Genomic DNA, 18,203 nt, shown 5'->3' with positions numbered 1-18,203 from the left:
TCCACCCCAAATTTTGTAGGATTTCCTGGAAAAAGGGGATTCCACCCCACATTTCCTGTAGGATTTCATGGAAAAAGGGGATTCCACCCCAAATTTTGTAGGATTTCCTGGAAAAAGGGGATTCCACCCCAAATTTCCTGTAGGATTTCCTGGAAAAGGGGGATCCCACCCCGTTTTTTTTAGGATCTCTCACCACCCCACCCAAACCAACCCCAACTCCACTTTATTCCCTCCTCCAACACCCCTGGTGAAGAGTGACCCCCAAAAAAAACCCCCATAAAACACCATTCCGGGTGATCCCGTATCCCTAAATCCCAAATCCCAACGTCCTGAGATCCCGAGATCCCAGAATCCCGGGATTTCAGGCACTGGGAACTCTTTGACGATGATTTTTTGCCGTTCTGGGTAGGAGCCCCTCAACGAAACCATCGCTGTGGATGAGCCTGTCTCCCAAAATCCCAAACCCCGAAACCCAAACATCCCAAATCCTGAAACCCCTAAATCCCAATGCCCCAGAATCCCAAATCCCAAAATCCCAACACTCCAGAATCCCAGAATTCCAGGATTTCAGGCACTGGGGACGCTTCATTCCACGATCATTTCCTGCCGCTCTTCCCAGGAGCTCCTCGAGGAAACCGCGGCCGCCGTCCACGCCGATATCCCGATCCCGCCAAATCCCAAAATCCCAAAACCCCAACATCCCAAATCCCAAAATCCCAACGCCCCAAGATCCCAGAATTCCAGGATTTCAGGCACTGGGAACGCTTCGTTTGATGACGAATTTCTGCTGCTCGGGATGGGAACTCCTCAACGAAACCATCGCTGTGGATGAGCCTATCTCCCAAAATCCCAAACCCCAAATCCCCAAATCCCAAAACCCCAAACATCCCAAATCCCAATGCCCCAAAATCCCAGAATTCCAGGATTTCAGGCACTGGGAACGCTTCATTTGATGACGAATTTCTGCTGCTCGGGATGGGAACTCCTCAACGAAACCATCGCTGTGGATGAGCCTATCTCCCAAAATCCCAAACCCTGAAACCCCAAACATCCCAAATCCCAAACCCTGAAACCCCAAACATCCCAAATCCCAAATCCTGAAACCCAAACATCCCAAATCCCAACATCCCAACACCCCAACATCCCAAAATCCCAGGATTTCAGGCACTGGGAACGCTTCGTTTGATGACGAATTTCTGCTGCTCGGGATGGGAACTCCTCAACGAAACCATCGCTGTGGATGAGCCCGTCTCCCAAAATCCCAAACCCCAAATCCCAAACATCCCAAATCCTGAAACCCCTAAATCCCAATGCCCCAGAATCCCAAATCCCAACACTCCAGAATCCCAGGATTTCAGGCACTGGGAACGCTTCGTTTGATGACGAATTTCTGCCGCTCTTCCTGGAAGCCCCTCAAGAAAACGATCACCGCCGTCCACGCCGATATCCCGATCCCGCCAAATCCCAAAATCCCGGGATTCCAAAAATCCCAAACCCCAATGCCCCCAAATCCCAACATCCCAAATCCCAAAACCCCAGAATTCCAGGATTTCAGCCACTGGGGACGCTTCATTCCACGACCGTTTCCTGCCGTTCTTCCCGGCAGCCCCTCAAGGAAACCGCGGCCGCCGTCCACGCCGATATCCCGATCCCGCCAAATCCCAACATCCCAACATCCCAAAATCCCGGGATTTCAGGCGCTGGGAACGCTCTGCTTGATGACGATTTTCTGCCTCCCCGGGCGCGCGGCGGCGGGGCTGTCGCCGCCCCCGGCCATGGCGGCGGCGCTGGGCAGCCCGTGCGCCGTGATGTACTTGCGGTACGCCTCGCGGATGATGCGGAAGGCGCGGGCGTTGGAGTAGGGAATGTCGGTGATGGGATCGCGGTAGAGCGCCGGTTTGTGGGTGACGGGGCACAGCTCCCGCACCGGCAGCCGCGGCGCTTTGGATTTGGGGAAGCAGCGCTCGAAGGTGGCGTCGTCGCTGAAGGAGATGAAGGTGCGGGAGCATTTCCCGGCGGATAACGGGGAGGAGGAGGAGTGGGAGTCGGGATCCAGCCTGGAACGGCAGCGGGAGAGGGGTGGGAGGGTGATGGAAGATGGAGGGTTTGGGGGGAAGAGGTGGTGACCCCAAAAACTGAGGTTCCGAGGGGATTTGGGAGGGTCAAACTGTCCCCAAAAACTGAGGTTCCGAGGGGATTTGGGATGGTCAAACTGTCCCCAAAAACTGAGGTTCCAGTGGGATTTGGGATGGTCAAAAACTGAGCTTCCAAGGGGATTTGGGATCATCACGGTGCCCCCAAAAACTGCGATTCCAGTGGGATTTGGGATGGCCAAAAACTGTGATTCCAAGGGGATTTGGGATCATCAAACTGTCCCCAAAAACTGAGGTTCCAGTGGGATTTGGGATCATCAAACTGATCCCAAAAACTGCAATTCCAATGGGATTTGGGATGGTGAAACTGTCCCCAAAAACTGCGATTCCAATGGGATTTGGGATCATCAAACTGTCCCCAAAAACTGCGATTCCAGTGGGATTTGGGATGGTGAAACTGACCCCAAAAACTGCGATTCCAATGGGATTTGGGATCATCAAACTGTCCCCAAAAACTGCGATTCCAATGGGATTTGGGATCATCAAACTGTCCCCAAAAACTGCGATTCCAGTGGGATTTGGGATGGTGAAACTGACCCCAAAAACTGCGATTCCAATGGGATTTGGGATCATCAAACTGTCCCCAAAAACTGCGATTCCAATGGGATTTGGGATCATCAAACTGTCCCCAAAAACTGCGATTCCAGTGGGATTTGGGATGGTGAAACTGACCCCAAAAACTGTGATTCCAATGGGATTTGGGATCATCAAACTGTCCCCAAAAACTGCGATTCCAGTGGGATTTGGGATCATCAAACTGTCCCCAAAAACTGCGATTCCAGTGGGATTTGGGATCATCAAACTGATCCCAAAAACTGCGATTCCAATGGGATTTGGGATCATCAAACTGTCCCCAAAAACTGCGATTCCAGTGGGATTTGGGATCATCAAACTGTCCCCAAAAACTGCGGTTCCAGTGGGATTTCTTTGGGATTCGAGGAGCTCTGGGGTTGGGATTCAGCCCCCAAATCCGGGAATTTTGGGAATGGGGAACCCTGCCCAACCCCTGGAGCAGCTCCGGGGTCGGATCCGCGCTGGGATTCGGGAGGGGGGTGCCACTCACCCCTCGACGTCCACGGGGTCGTCGCGGCCGGGCTCGGGCAGGAGGGGCATGGTCAGGGACCAGTAGCGGATGACGGGGCCCACGATCTTCCTCTTCTTCTGCACCTGCTTCTTCTTGTCGGCCTCCAGGCGCTCGTAGTTCTCTGGGATCGGGAATGGGATCGGGAATGGGATCGGGAATGGGATCGGGATCGGGCTCAGGAATGGGGGCGGGGAACGGCTCAGCCCGGCACGGCGACGCTACAGCACGGCCAGCTCTGATCCCAGGAGCCCTGGGCAATTCCTGGGATCCCTGGGGAATTCCTGGGAATTCCTGGGATTCCTGGGGAGCTCCTGGGATTCCTGGGGAACTCCTGAGATCCCTGGGGAATTCCTGGGATCCCTGGGGAGCTCCCGGGATCCCTGGGGAGCTCCTGGGAGCCCAGTGCCGTTCCCAGTGTCTCTGTCCCATTTCCACTGTCCTGGTGCCATTCCTGAGGTTCCTGTCCCATTCCCAGTATCCCATTCCCGATCCCAGTATCCCATTCCCAGTATCCCATTCCCATTCCCGATCCCAGCTCACCCAGGGGTCGCAGATAGATCTCCTCAGTGATCCCGTTCCCAGTATCCCATTCCCGATCCCAGTACCCCATTCCCAGTATCCCATTCCTAATATCCCATTACCATTCCCAATCCCATTCCCGATCCCATTCCCGATCGCGGCTCACCCAGGGATCGCAGGTTGATCTCCTCGGTGATCCCATTCCCAGTATCCCATTCCCAGTATCCCATTCCCAGTATCCTATTCCCAGTATCCCATTCCCAGTATCCCATTCCCGATCCCGGCTCACCCAGGGATCGCAGCTTGATCTCCTCGGTGATCCCATTCCCAATATCCCATTCCCAATCCCAGTATCCCGATCCCATTCCCGATCCCAGTATCTCATTCCTAATATCCCATTCCCATTCCCAGTATCCCATTCCCAATCCCAGTATCCCGATCCCATTCCCGATCCCGGCTCACCCAGGGATCGCAGGTTGATCTCCTCGGTGATCCCGTTCCCAGTATCCCATTCCCGATCCCAGTATCCCATTCCTAATATCCCATTCCCATTCCCAGTACCCCATTCCCAGTATCCCATTCCCGATCCCAGTATCCCGATCCCATTCCCGATCCCGGCTCACCCAGGGATCGCAGGTTGATCTCCTCGGTGATCTTGGCCTCCTCCAGCAGCTCCTCCTGGGTCAGAGGCCGCTCGTAGTTGGGGCCTCCCTTTTTCCTCTTGGATTGCACCTGGCGCTCCTGGAGCCGCAGGAACGTCTGCCGGGTGTGCTCCGTGGTGGACTGCCGCATGTGCTTCCGGCCTGCGGGAATTCCGGGAATACCGGAGCGCTGGGAATGCCGGGAATGCTCCCACGGCATCCCCGGGATCACCCAGAGATCCCCAGCCCAGCCCCTGGGGAACCAGAGGCTCTCCCAGAGCGTCCCATTTCCAGCTGGGATCACCAGGAGATCCCTGAGATCCCAATTCCTGGAAAAGCTGGAATTTTTCCAGAGAAACCCATTTCCAGCTGGGATCACCAAGACTCTGCTCCCACCCCATTCCCACCATTCCCACCCTTCCCACCCCATTCCCACCATTCCACCCTTCCCAGCCCATTCCCAGCGCATTCCCAGCCATTCCCACCCCATTCCCAGTCATTCCCACCACATTCCCAGCCATTCCCACCCCATTCCCAGCCATTCCCACCCCATTCCCAGCCATTCCCAGTGCATTCCCAGCCATTCCCAGCGCATTCCCAGCCATTCCCAGCGCATTCCCAGCCATTCCCAGTGCATTCCCAGCCATTCCCAGTGCATTCCCATCACATTCCCAGCCCATTCCCAGCCCATTCCCAGCCATTCCCACCCCATTCCCACCCCATTCCCAGGCCATTCCCAGGCCATTCCCACCCCATTCCCACCCCATTCCCCCCATTCCCACCCCACTCCCCGCCCATTCCCAGCCATTCCCACCCCATTCCCACACTCACTGTCTCCCACATCCTCCTGCAGCTCCAAGGGCACGGATTTCACCTCCCGGCTTTTCTGGGCTCCTCCCCGCGGCCCCTCCGCCTTCTTGGCCCGGAGGCTCTTGAGCGGCTCCTGAAGGCCACAAACAGAGGATGGAAACACAAATCCGACCCCGAAACGCCGGATTTGGGGCCGTTTTTCCCGGGATTCGAAGGGCTGGGTACCCGGTAGGCCTTGGTGAGGACGCGGCGGCGGCGCCGGGGCTCGGCCTCGTCCTGCTCCGAGCCCGGCTCGTCGCCCTCGTCGATGTCGAAGTCCGAGTCCACCTCGTCATCGCTGTCCGAGTGCTCCCCGCGGTACTCGTCGTCCCCGGATTCCTGCGGGAGTGTTGGGAATGTGGGATTGGAGCTGCCCTGAGGGCGTTCATCATCCCCGGATTCCTTTGGGATGTTGGGAATGTGGGATTGGAGCTGCCCTGAGGGTGTTCATCAACCCCGGATTCCTTTGGGATGTTGGGAATGTTTGGGATGTTGGGAATGTGGGATTGGAGCTGCCCTGAGGGCGCTCATCGTTCCTGGATTCCTGTGGGATGTTTGGAATGTTGGGAATATGGGATTGGATTTGCCCTGATGGCTCTCATCATCCCTGGATTCCTCTGAGATTGTTGGGAATATCGGGAATATGGGATTGGAGTCGCCCTGAGGGTGCTCATCATCCCCGGATTCCTTTGGGAATGTTGGAATACGGGAATGGAGCCGCCCTGACGCTGCCCATCATCCCCAAATTTTGTGGGATACAGGGACTGATATCCATGGAATCCCACCGAGGGATCCCCATGGAGCTCAGCATCCCTGGATTCTGGGAATGTTGGGAATATGGGGATTGGAGCCGCCCTGAGGGCGCTCGTCATCCGTTATCCCGGAATCCCACAGGGATGGATCACCCCGGGAATCCCATGGATCCTCCAAAACCTCACCCCTGGATATCCCCACATCCCCTGGACATCCCCACATTCCCTGGAAATCTCCGCATCCCCTGGAAATCTCCGCATTCCCTGGAAATCCCCGCTCGGGACCCCCCGCGCCCCCCGCTCCCCTCACGTTTTCCCGCCACTCCCGTCCCTCCCCTCAGAGCGCCGGGGGCGCGCGGGGCCCGCTCCCGCCGTCTCCCCGCCGGCCTTGCGCCGCCTCCCGACGCTCCCCGCCGGTGCCGCTCGCCTCGTTGAAGCCGCCGTAGGTGGTCTGGTAGAACTCGTCCTCCTCCTCGGCCTGGAGCAGCCCCGAGAGGCGATTCCCGGCCGTTCTCCGCGGGGCGCGGCCCTCGGCCAGGCTCATCTCGGCGCTCGGCTAGGCCGCCTGCCGGGGCCGCGCCCACCCGCCGCGGAGGGGAGAGAGAGCGAGCGCAGAGCGATCGATGGGGAGAGGGAGACACCGCGCGGGGAAAAGGGGGAAGTGCAGGGGTGACGTCATAGGGCGGAGTGACGTCACAGGACGGGTGTAGAGTTGCGCGTGCTCTGTGACGTCACGGGAGGGTGTTACGCTGTGACATCGCGGCGCGTCAGGGTTCTGTGTGCTCTGTGACGTCATAGGCTAGAGCCATAAACGAGCGAGTCAACAATGTGACGTCACGTTGACGGCGTCTGTGACGTCACACGACGACGGCAGCTTTGATCCCGTGACGTCATGCTTCTGTCAACATAAGAATGAAACAACTTAACGACCTCACTGGTCTTAGTGACGTCACCCCGCCCCAACCCTCCGCCCATCACGTGACACACGGGGGGCGAATCCCACCGGGGGGCAGGCGGAGCGGCTGCCCCGAGCTGCGCATGCGCCGAGCGGGCCCGCCCGCGTGGCCCCCGCTCCCCCCCAGCGCCCGCGTGGGGCGCGCCGGGAGGGGCGGGGCTGAGCGCGAAACGGACGCGGTTTAGCATAAAACGGGGCGTGGCCACGCGTGATTGGTGGGGCTAAACACGAAGGGGGCGTGGTTAAACGCGCAGAGGGCGGTGTCGCTTTAAAAGAGGCGTGGTTTAGCTCCATAGGGGGCGTGGTTTAGCCAGGAGGAGGTGGAGCTCTGTGGAAAAGAGGGCGGGGCTGAAGAGCGAGCGGGCCATATTAGGAGTGTCCATAGGCGGAAAGGGGCGTGGTTTTCCCCTAAAAGGGCGTGGCTCTGTGGGCGTGGGCGTGGCCGGGCGTGGCGGGCGGGGGCGGGCTGAGGTGAGGGGGGGGGCGCAGCGCGGGCTCCAAGAGGGCGGCGGCGGCGGCGGGGCCCGAGCCGGGCGGCAGCAGCGGCAGCAGCGGCGGCCCCGGCGGTACCGGCCGGGAACGGGGCCGGGGGGCTCGGGGAGGGCTCCGGGGGGGCGGCCGGGGGGGGATCGGGGCGAGGGAAAGGGGTGAGGAGGGGGCGTGAGGGTGAGGGGGCTGTGAGGGCGTGAGGGGCTGAGGGGAATGGGAGACTTTGGGGAGCTGTGAGGGGGCTTTGGGGGATTTATGAGGGGATTTGGGGGCGGCGAGGCGATTTGGGGGAGTTATGAGGGGATTTTGGGGTTTATGAGGGGGTTTTGGGGGTTATGAAGGGGTTTTGGGGAGTTATGAGAGGGTTGGGAGTTTATGAGGGGATTTTGGGGAGTTACAAGGGGATTTTAGGGTTTATGAGGGGATTTTGGGGGTTTATGAGGGGATTTTGAGGTTTATGAGGGGATTTTGGGGGTTTATGAGGGGATTTTGGGGGGTTATGAGGGGATTTGGGGGTTTATGAGGGGGATTTGGGGTTTATGAGGGGATTTTGGGGTTTATGATGGGATTTTGAGGAGTTATGAGCGGATTTTGGGGAGTTATGAGGGGATTTTAGGGAGTGGTGAGGGGGTTTTGGGGGTTTATGAGGGGGATTTGGGGGTTATGAGGGAATTTTGGGTGTTTATGATGGGATTTTGGGGTTGCGAGGGGATTTGGGGTGTTATGAGGGGACTTTGGGGTTTATGAGGGGATTTTTGGAGTCACTTTGTGGGTTTTTGATGGGTTTCGGAGTGTGAGACCGAGGGGATTTTTGGGGGGCTCTTTTGGGGTGTAGAGCTCTGGGGCTCCAGGAGATTTTGGGGGTTTTAGGGTTTTTTTGGGAGTGTAGAACACTGAGGTTGGAGCAGTTTTTGGGGGGTTCTTTTGGGCTGTGGAGCCCTCAGACTGACAAGGATTTTTTGGGGGTCTTTGAGGTGTTTTTGGGGTTGAGTGGGCTTGGAGGAGTGAGGGGTTTTTGGGGGTGTAAAAACGTGGGATTAATAGGGATTTTTGAGGGGTCTTCAGGGTTTTTGGGGTGTCTTTGGGGTATTTTTGGGGGTGTAAAGCTGAGGAGTTTATAGGGATTTTTGTGGGTTTTCTCAGGGGTCTGGAGGGGATTTTTGGGGTTTTTGTGGGGGTTTTTGGGGGGAGTGTGGGATTCTTTTGGGGAGAGGAGTCTGGAGCTTCTTGTGGGAATTTTGGGGGGGGATTTGGAGCTTCCTGGTGGAATTTTTTTGGGAGATGTGGAGCTTCCTGATGGGATTTTTGGGATTTTGGAGCTTCTGGATCTCCCTGAGTGAATTTTGGGGGGATTTGGAGCTTCCTGACGGAATTTTGGGGGAGATCTGGAGCTTCCTGATGGGATTTTGGGGATTTTGGAGCTTCTGGATCTCCCTGAGTGAATTTTGGGGGAGATTCAGAGCTTCCTGAGGGAATTTTGGGGAGATTCGAAGCTTCCTGAGGGATTTTTGGGGGGATTCGGAGCTTCCTGAGGGAATTTTGGGGAGATTCAGAGCTTCCTGAGGGAATTTTGGGGAGATTCGAAGCTTCCTGAGGGAATTTTGGGGGGATTCGGAGCTTCCTGAGGGAATTTTGGGGGGGATTCAGAGCTTCCTGAGGGAATTTTGGGGGGATTCGGAGCTTCCTGAGGGAATTTGGGGGGGATTTGGAGCTTCCTGAGGGAATTTTGGGGGGATTCGAAGCTTCCTGAGGGAATTTTGGGGAGATTCGAAGCTTCCTGAGGGAATTTTGGGGGGATTCGGAGCTTCCTGAGGGAATTTTGGGGGGATTCGGAGCTTCATGAGGGAATTTTGGGGGGATTCGGAGCTTCCTGAGGGAATTTTGGGGGGATTCGGAGCTTCCTGAGGGAATTTGGGGGGGATTTGGAGCTTCCTGAGGGAATTTTGGGGGGATTCGGAGCTTCCTGAGGGAATTTTGGGGAGATTCGAAGCTTCCTGAGGGAATTTTGGGGGGATTCGGAGCTTCCTGAGGGAATTTTGGGGGGGATTCGGAGCTTCCTGAGGGAATTTTGGGGGGATTCGGAGCTTCCTGAGGGAATTTTGGGGGGATTCGGAGCTTCCTGAGGGAATTTTGGGGGGATTTGGAGCTTCCTGGGAGTGTCTGAAGTGCCGTGGATGGGAGGGTCTGGACCCGACTTTTCCCTGGACAAACCGAATTCCAAGCTTCCCTTTGGAAAACCTGGGAATGCACGGGATGGGGGGGGGGGGGGGGTTGGTTTGAGAGGCTGAGAATTCCCAAAATAAAAAGTGGGAATGGGGCGGGGAGGGAGAAGTCGGTTGGTGCCAGGGAAATCCGATTCCCCTTCCCGGTGACTCACGGGGAGGGGTGGGAGCAGCTCCCGGGATCCCAAAATCCCAGAAAAATCCCAAAAAAGAGCCCGGGAACGGCAACAAAAAGGTGGAATTTGTTTGGACAAGCGGGAATGTGAGCCAGGGAAAGGGCTGGAAGCGCAGGCGGCACTCGGGAAATCGGGAATTCACCGGCTCTGAGGTGCTTTTTAGGGATAAAACAGGGAATTTTTGGTTTCTGAAGCTGGGATTTTTCCTTTTCCTGGGTTTTCCTGAACCTGGCAGAATTCCTGGGAGAATCCAGCCCTTTATCCTGCTTTTTTCCAGCTCCAAATCACCTTTTTCACCTCAAATTTTGGGCTCAGATCCATAAAAATTCCACTTGGGAAGGAGTTCCTTGCTCCTCACTTTTCCCTGGAAGGATTTAAGGTCTGATCCCTGATTTTCTGACTCTTTATCCATGTTTTTTTTTTGGGAATTTGGAGCCAGACACCCAAGGCCAGCAGCGTGTGGGGGTGGGATAATTCAATTTTTGTGTTTTCCGGGGTTTCTTCTTCTTTTCCTGGGGTTTTCCTGGGATTTTCCCTTGCTTTTCTGGGATTGATCCTCTCTGAGCATGGATTTTCCTTTCTTTTGGCAGGATCCAACACCTTCAAAAAATCCCTCACTCCCGAGGTGAGTTCCAGGCTGGGAAAATCCCAAATCCCAGCTTTTCCTGCTCCTTTCCCAAGGTTTCCTGCTCATTTTCCAAGCCTGGATCATTCCCTGCCTGGGAAAAAAAAATGCCAAATTCCAGCTTTTTCGTCCCCTTTTCCAGCTTTTCCTGCTCCTTTTCCAATTTTTCCTGCTTTTTTTTCCCAAGCCTGAGCAGCTCCTCCCATGGGAATTCTGGGAATTTACCCTTTCCCAAGGGAATTCCTGCTCCAAAAAACCCCGGATTTATCCTGGAACCACCCCCCAAAATCCCTGGAAAAATTGGATTTAACGACTCCTGGATGAATCCTTGGATCCCTGGGCTGGGAATCACTGGATTGGGATTTGCAACCTTCCCAAAATTCCTTCTAAAACGTCGGAATTACACAGGGAAAACCCCAGTGGATCCCAGGAATAAAACCCCAAACTTTTCCCGGTGGTTTTGGGTGGGAAAAATTCCGGAAAAAAAAAAGAATAAATTGAATTTTCCCTTTTTTTTTTCCCTTTCTCTTCCCGTTTTTCCTTTTCCCAAGATGCCGGGAGGATCCCAAACCATCCGGAAAGGCCACAGAGGAGTGGATTCCACGGGGGAAACCACCTACAAAAAGGTAAATACCCCCTTTTCCCAAGGAATTCTGCTCTGGGAATGGGAGGAGGTTCCATGGAAATGCAGGAGAAAGGGAATTTGTGGTGGAATTTTCTTGGGCTGCTTTCCCAGAACTTTTAGGAAGGGGATTTTTTTTTTAATCTCTGAGGTCCCAGGTTTTTTGGGAGCTTCCCAAGGGCACCAAAATTCCCGTAAATCCGATGGAATGGCTGGAATTGGCTGGGCAAAGAGGGAATATTGAGGGAATTTTGTAAATGGGGGGGGTTTTCCCATGAATTTGTGCCATTCCCGTTGAATTCCTGCTGTTCCCATGGAATCCCTCCCATTCCCACTGAATTCGCATTCCCATCCAATCCCTCCCATTCCCTCTGCACTCCAGCTGTTCCCATCCCCATTCCTGCTGTAATTCCCATTCCCTCTGTAATTCCCATCCCATTCCCATCCCCATTCCCACTGTAATTCCCATCCTCATTCTCATTCCCATTCCCACTGTAATTCCCACCCCATTCCCATTCCATTTCAATCCCATTCCCATCCCATTCCCTCTGTAATTCCCATCTTGATTCCTGCTGTAATTCCCATCCTGATATCCTCTCTAATTCCCATCCCCATTCCCTCTGACATTCCCATCCCATTCCCATTCCATTTCAATCCCATTCCCATCTCATTCCCTCTTTAATTCACATTCCCATCCCATTCCCTCTGTAATTCCAGTCCTGATTCCCACTGCAATTCCCATTCCCATCCCATTCCCTCTGACATTCCCATCCCATTCCCACTGTAATTCCCATTCCCATCCCATTCCCACTGTAATTCCCATTCCCATCCCATTCCCACTGTAATTCCCGTCTCATTCCCACTGTAATTCCCATTCCCATCCCATTCCCACTGTAATTCCCATTCCATTCCCACTGTAATTCCCATTCCCATCCCATTCCCACTGTAATTCCCATTCCCATCCCATTCCCACTGTAATTCCCATTCCCATCCCATTCCCACTGTAATTCCCATCCCATTCCCACTGTAATTCCCATCCCATTCCCACTGTAATTCCCATTCCCATCCCATTCCCACTGTAATTCCCATCCCATTCCCACTGTAATTCCCGTCTCATTCCCACTGTAATTCCCGTCTCATTCCCACTGTAATTCCCATTCCCATCCCATTCCCACTGTAATTCCCATTCCCATCCCATTCCCACTGTAATTCCCGTCTCATTCCCACTGTAATTCCCGTCTCATTCCCACTGTAATTCCCATCCCATTCCCACTGTAATTCCCGTCTCATTCCCACTGTAATTCCCGTCTCATTCCCACTGTAATTCCCATCCCATTCCCACTGTAATTCCCATTCCCATCCCATTCCCACTGTAATTCCCATTCCCATCCCATTCCCACTGTAATTCCCGTCTCATTCCCACTGTAATTCCCATCCCATTCCCACTGTAATTCCCATCCCATTCCCACTGTAATTCCCGTCTCATTCCCACTGTAATTCCCATCCCATTCCCACTGTAATTCCCATCCCATTCCCACTGTAATTCCCATTCCCATCCCATTCCCACTGTAATTCCCATTCCCATCCCATTCCCACTGTAATTCCCATCCCATTCCCACTGTAATTCCCGTCTCATTCCCACTGTAATTCCCATCCCATTCCCACTGTAATTCCCATTCCCATCCCATTCCCTCTGACATTCCCATCCCCATTCCCTCTGACATTCCCATCCCATCCCCATCCCATTCCCTCTGTAACTCCCATTCCCATCCCCAGCTGGCCTTCTCCTTCATCCTCCCACTTCCCTGGCTGGAACAACTCCCATTTTTCCGGCTGGAATTCCCCGTTTCTCCGGCTGGAACTCCCGTTTTCCCCGCTGCAGACCACGTCGTCGGCGCTGAAGGGCGCGATCCAGCTGGGCATCACGCACACCGTGGGCAGCCTCAGCACCAAGCCCGAGCGCGACGTGCTCATGCAGGACTTCTACGTCGTCGAGAGCATCTTCTTCCCCAGGTCGCCATTCCCGCTCGTTTTCCCGCCCTTTTCCCGCTTTTTTCCCTGGTTTTCCTGGGTTTTTTTCTCCTTTTGTTTCTCTTTTTTTGTTTGTTTGTTTTATTTCGCTTTCCCCCCTTTTTCCCCCCTTTTTCCCCCCTTTTTCCCCCCTTTTTCCCCCCTTTTTTCCCCCCTTTTCCCCCTTCTTTTTCCCCCCTTTTCCCCCCTTTTTTCCCCCTTTTTCTTTCCCCCTTTTTTTCCCCATTTTTTCCCCCCTTTTTTTTTTTTCTCCCCCCTTTTTTTTCCCTTTTTCCCCCTTTTTTCCCCCTTTTTCCTTTTTTTCCCCTTTTCCCCCCTTTTTTTTTTTCCCCCCTTTTTTTTTTTCCCCGTTTTTTTTCCCCCTTTTCCCCTTTTCTCCCCCATTTTTCTCCCCTTTTTTCCCCTTTTTTTCCCCCTTTCCCTTTTCCCCCCTTTCCCTTTTTCCCACCCCTTTTTCCCACCCATTTTCCCCCTTCTTTCCCTCTTTTCCCCCTTTTCTTTCACTTTTATTTTCCCTTTTTCTCCCCCTTTTTCTCCCCCCTTTTCTCCCCATTTTTTCCCCCCTTTTTCTCTCCTTTTTGCTTCCCTTTTTCACCTCTTACTTCTCCCTCTTTTACTCCCTCTTTTTTCCTCTTTTTTTCTCCTTTTCTCCCCTTCCTCCTCTTTCCCCCATTTTCCGCCATTTTCCCCCATTTTCCCCCATTTTCCCCCATTTTCCCCCATTTTTCTCCCTCCCTCCTCTTCTTTCCCCTTTCATTTCCCCCTTTTTCCCCCTCATTTCCCCCATTCCCCGCTCTCCCGTTCCCTCTGGAATGCCGATCCCAGTGGGAATTCCGTGTCCCGCAGCGAGGGCAGCAACCTGACCCCCGCCCACCACTACAACGATTTCCGCTTCAAGACCTACGCGCCCGTGGCCTTCCGCTACTTCCGGGAGCTCTTCGGGATCCGCCCGGACGATTACCTGGTGAGCTCCTTTCCCTTTTCCCTTTCCCTTTCCCTTTTCCTTTTCCCTTTCCCTTTTCCCTTTTCCTTTTCCCTTTTCCTTTTCCCTTTCCCTTTTCCCCTTTCCCTTTTCCCTTTTCCTTTTCCCTTTTCCTTTTCCCTTTTCCTTTTCCCTTTTCCTTTTCCCTTTTCCTTTTCCCTTTCCCTTTTCCCCTTTCCCTTTTCCCTTTTCCTTTTCCCTTTTCCCCTTTCCCTTTTCCTTTTCCCTTTCTTTTCCCTTTTCCTTTTCCCTTTTCCCTTTTCCCTTTTCCCTTTCCCTTTCCCTTTTCCCTTTTTCCCTTTCCCTTTTTCCTTTTCCCTTTCCTTCTGCTCTTTTCCCAGTCCCTTCCCCTTTTCTCTTCCCTTTTCCTTTTACCCTTTTCCCTTTTATTTTCCATTTTCCCTTTCTGCTCTTTTCCTTCCCTCCTTTTCCTTGCCTCCTTTTCTCCCTCCCTCCTTTTTTCCCTCCCTCCTTTTCCCTCTCTCCTTTTCTCCCTCTCTTCTTTTTCCTCTTCCCTTTTCTCCCTCTCTCCTTTTCCCTCTCTCCTTTTCCCTCCTTCTCCCTCTCTCCTTTTCCCTTTCCCTTCCTTTCCCTTCCCTTCTCCCTTTTTTCCCTTCTCCTTTTTTCCCCTTCTCCCTTTTTTTTCTCTTCTCCCTTTTCTCCCTTTCCCTTCCCTTTTCCCCTCCTCTTCCCTTTTTCCATTCTTTTCCTCTTCCCCCTCATCTTCCCCATCTTCCCCTTTCCCCCCATTTTCCTCCCTCGCCACCCCTTTTCCCACATCCCACCATCCCCCTCACACCACCGCCCTTCCTCACCCCTTCCCATTCCTAAAAAAAACCCCCAAAAAAAACCCATTCCCGACCAAATTCCAGCTGCTTTTCCCGCTTTTCCCGCCCAGTATTCCCTGTGCAACGACCCCCTGATCGAGCTCTCCAACTCGGGCGCCAGCGGCTCGCTCTTCTACGTCTCCAGCGACGACGAGTTCATCATCAAAACCGTGCAGCACAAGGAGGCCGAGTTCCTGCAGAAGCTCCTGCCCGGATATTACATGGTGAGCCCGGAATTCCGGGAATTCCCGGCCCGGGAAAAGCGCCCGGAGCGACCGAACTAAAAAAAATCCCGGCTGAATCGGCCGAAATCGCGGTCGGGTCTGTGTGGAGCGGCGGGGATTGCGTCCTCCTTGCTGGGTTTCACCTGTTTTCAACCCCCAAATCCAAAGGGAACGCCAAAAAATCCGTGGAAAACCCCAGAAATCTGTGGAAAATCCCAGACATCTGTGGAAAACCCCAGACATCCGTGGAAAACCCCAAAAATCCATAGGAAAGCCACAAAAATCCGTGGAAAACCACCCCAAATCCATAGGAAAGGCACAAAAATCCATGGAAAACCCCAAAAATCCATGGGAAACCACCCCAAATCCATAGGAAAGCCACAAAAGTCTTGGAAAACCCCAAAACTCCATGGGAAACTCCCCCAAATCCATAGAAAACCCCAGAAATCCATGGAAAACCCCAGCCTAGAGGGATTTGGGTGCTGTTCCCATGTTTTATGTGGGGTTCTGACGCGTTCCCACCTCACACCACCGAAACTCCATGGAAAATCCCTCAAAATCCCTAGAAAACCTTCAGAATCTGTGGAAAAACCCCCACAATTCCACAGAAAAGCCCTAAAAACCCGTGGAAAAACACAGAAATCCATGGAGAACTCCAACCCAGAGGGATTTGGGTGCTGTTCCCGTGTTTTATGTGGGGTTCTGACGCGTTCCCACCTCACACCACCGAAACTCCATGGAAAAATCCCTCAAAATGCCTCAAAATCCTTAGAAAAGCTCCAAAATTCGTGGAAAACCCTAAAAATCCATGGAAAACCCCAACAATCCATGGAAAACTCCAACCCAGAGGGATTTGGGTGCTGTTCCCGTGTTTTATGTGGGGTTGTGACGCATTCCCCCCCTCACAACTCCAAAACTCCATGGAAAATCCCTCAAAATCCCTAGAAAACCTGTAGAATTCATGGAAAACCCTAAAAATCCATGGAAAACCCGAACAATCCATGGAAAACTCCAGCCCAGAGGGATTTGGATGCCGTTTCCACGTTTTATGTGGGGTTTTGACTCACTCCCGCCCCCAAACCCCTCAGAAACCGCCCACACCCCCGAGGGATTTTGTGGGAATTTTCACCTTTCTTCCCTCATTTTTGCCATTCCAGAACCTGAACCAAAACCCCCGGACCCTCCTACCCAAATTTTACGGTCTGTACTGCGTGCAGGCCGGGGGGAAGAACATCCGAATCGTGGTGATGAACAACCTCCTGCCCCGCTCGGTGCGGATGCACCTCAAGTACGACCTCAAAGGCTCCACCTACAAACGCCGGGCCTCACAAAAAGAGCGGGAAAAGGTTTTCCCGACTTTCAAGGACTTGGATTTCATGCAGGACATTCCCGACGGGCTTTTCCTGGACTCGGATATGTACAACGCCCTGTGTAAGACGCTGCAGAGGGATTGCTTGGTGAGGTTTCTTTCCTGGGGGTTTTTATTTTTGGGGGTGGGGGTTTTTTGTTTTTTTTTTTGTGAGGGTATTTTTGGGTTTTTGGCGGGAAAATTGTGGGCGTTTTGCCGATTTTCCTGGTTTTTTGGGGGGAAAATGGTGGGTGTTTTGCCAGTTTTCCTGGTTTTTTGTGGGAAAGTTGTGGGTGATTTGCATTTTTTTTCCTGTTTTTTTGAGGGAAAGTGGGTGATCTGCCCTTTTTCCTGTTTTTTTTGAGGGAAAATTGTGGTGGTTTTGCCTTTTTTTCTGTTTTTTTGTGGGAAAATTGCGGGTGTTCTGCCAATTTTCCTGGTTCTTTGAGGGAAAATTGTGGCTGTTTTGCCCTTTTACCTGTTCTTTTGTGAGAAAATGGTGGGTGTTTTGTGCTTTTTTCCATATTTTTGGGTTTTTTTGTGGGAAAATTGTGGTTGTTTTGCATTTTTTCCTGGTTCTTTGAGGGAAAATTGTGGTTGTTTTGCCTTTTTTTCTTGTTTTTTTTGTGGAAAATTGTGGGGTAATGTGCTTTTTTTCAATGTTTTTGGAATTTTTTGAGGGAAAATTGTGGGTGCTTTGCCTTTTTTCCATGTTTTTTGGAGGAAATTGTGGGCGTTTTGCCCTTTTTTTGTTTTTTTTGTGAGAAAGTTGTGGGAGTTTTGCCCTTTTTCCTGTTTTTTGGGGGGAAAATTGCGGGTGTTTTGCCTTTTTTCCTGTTTTTTTGTTTTATATATATATATATATATATATAAACTATATAGTTTTTTGTGATTTTTTTTTTATTTTTCCACAGAAAAACATTAACGATTTGGCTCTCAGCACCTCTAAAATTATCAAACCCAGTGAAATTCCACCACCTTTTTCACCCAAAAACCCCATTTCTTGAACCTTTTGCACCCAAAAAACCCCGTTTTTCGAGCGTTTCCAATGGGGCCCACCCACCTCCCGCTGGGAATTCCGGGATTCCCGAGCTTCTCCCGCTTTTCCAGGTTCTCCAGAGTTTCAAGATCATGGATTACAGCCTGCTGGTGGCCATCCACAACCTGGACCAGGCGCAGCGCGAGCGCGCGGCCGGCGCCGGCTGCGGGGACGGGCCAGGGCGGCCGGCGGCGCAGAGAGCGCTCTACTCCACTGCCATGGAATCCATCCAGGGAGAGGCTCCCCGGGGAGGAACCTTCGACACCGACGACCAGTGAGGGACTGGGATGGACTGGGATGGACTGGGATGGACTGGGAGTCACTGGGATTGGGATTAGGAGTGACTGGGAGTGACTGGGATTGGGGTTGGATACTCCACTGCCATGGAATCCATCCAGGGAGAGGCTCCCCGGGGAGGAACCTTCGACACCGACGACCAGTGAGGGACTGGGATGGACTGGGATGGACTGGGATGGACTGGGAGTCACTGGGATTGGGATTAGGAGTGACTGGGAGTGACTGGGATTGGGGTTGGATACTCCACTGCCATGGAATCCATCCAGGGAGAGGCTCCCCGGGGAGGAACCTTCGACACCGACGACCAGTGAGGGACTGGGATGGACTGGGAGTCACTGGGATGGACTGGGAGTCACTGGGATTGGGAT

General features: G+C 53.2%; 2 protein-coding genes across 2 annotated transcripts in view; one reads left to right on the top strand and one right to left on the bottom strand.

Moving 5' to 3' along the window:
- Window positions 1-1,375: 1,375 nt before the first annotated feature.
- Window positions 1,376-6,565, bottom strand: VPS72 (vacuolar protein sorting 72 homolog). The gene is made up of 6 exons (XM_005534258.3): window positions 6,426-6,565; window positions 5,433-5,585; window positions 5,229-5,340; window positions 4,380-4,559; window positions 3,217-3,358; window positions 1,376-2,057 (listed from the first exon to the last, which is right to left on the bottom strand). Exons 1-6 carry the CDS (start codon window positions 6,540-6,542, stop codon window positions 1,694-1,696), a joined length of 1,068 nt encoding a protein of 355 aa, XP_005534315.1. The 5' UTR covers window positions 6,543-6,565; the 3' UTR covers window positions 1,376-1,693.
- Window positions 6,566-10,023: 3,458 nt separating this feature from the next.
- Window positions 10,024-18,203, top strand: part of PIP5K1A (phosphatidylinositol-4-phosphate 5-kinase type 1 alpha) — a 29,832-nt gene continuing 21,652 nt past the window's right edge. The window contains exons 1-8 of the mRNA XM_088068495.1: window positions 10,024-10,219; window positions 10,431-10,465; window positions 11,017-11,091; window positions 12,970-13,100; window positions 13,965-14,082; window positions 14,999-15,151; window positions 16,309-16,608; window positions 17,610-17,812. Of these exons, the coding sequence (XP_087924621.1) occupies window positions 11,017-11,091; window positions 12,970-13,100; window positions 13,965-14,082; window positions 14,999-15,151; window positions 16,309-16,608; window positions 17,610-17,812 (980 nt within the window). The 5' untranslated portion in view covers window positions 10,024-10,219; window positions 10,431-10,465. The remainder of the gene's footprint in view (window positions 10,220-10,430; window positions 10,466-11,016; window positions 11,092-12,969; window positions 13,101-13,964; window positions 14,083-14,998; window positions 15,152-16,308; window positions 16,609-17,609; window positions 17,813-18,203) is intronic.

This window comes from Pseudopodoces humilis, chromosome 31 (assembly GCF_049639895.1).
Source record: "Pseudopodoces humilis isolate 2021_Gansu_Grassland_sample_001 chromosome 31, ASM4963989v1, whole genome shotgun sequence".
Lineage (NCBI taxonomy): Eukaryota > Metazoa > Chordata > Aves > Passeriformes > Paridae > Pseudopodoces > Pseudopodoces humilis.
This window is presented reverse-complemented; position numbering and strand designations above follow the sequence as displayed.

What these genes read in the sequence shown, in the direction of transcription:
- VPS72 (XM_005534258.3), bottom strand. Translation starts at nt 6,542, where the DNA reads ATGAGCCTGGCCGAGGGCCGCGCCCCGCGGAGAACGGCCGGGAATCGC. An exon ending in TCCTCACCAAGGCCTACCGG is followed by an intron (nt 5,341 to 5,432) that starts GTACCCAGCCCT and finishes TGTGGCCTTCAG; the next exon opens with GAGCCGCTCAAGAGCCTCCG. An exon ending in GCAGGAGGATGTGGGAGACA is followed by an intron (nt 4,560 to 5,228) that starts GTGAGTGTGGGA and finishes GAATTCCCGCAG; the next exon opens with GCCGGAAGCACATGCGGCAG.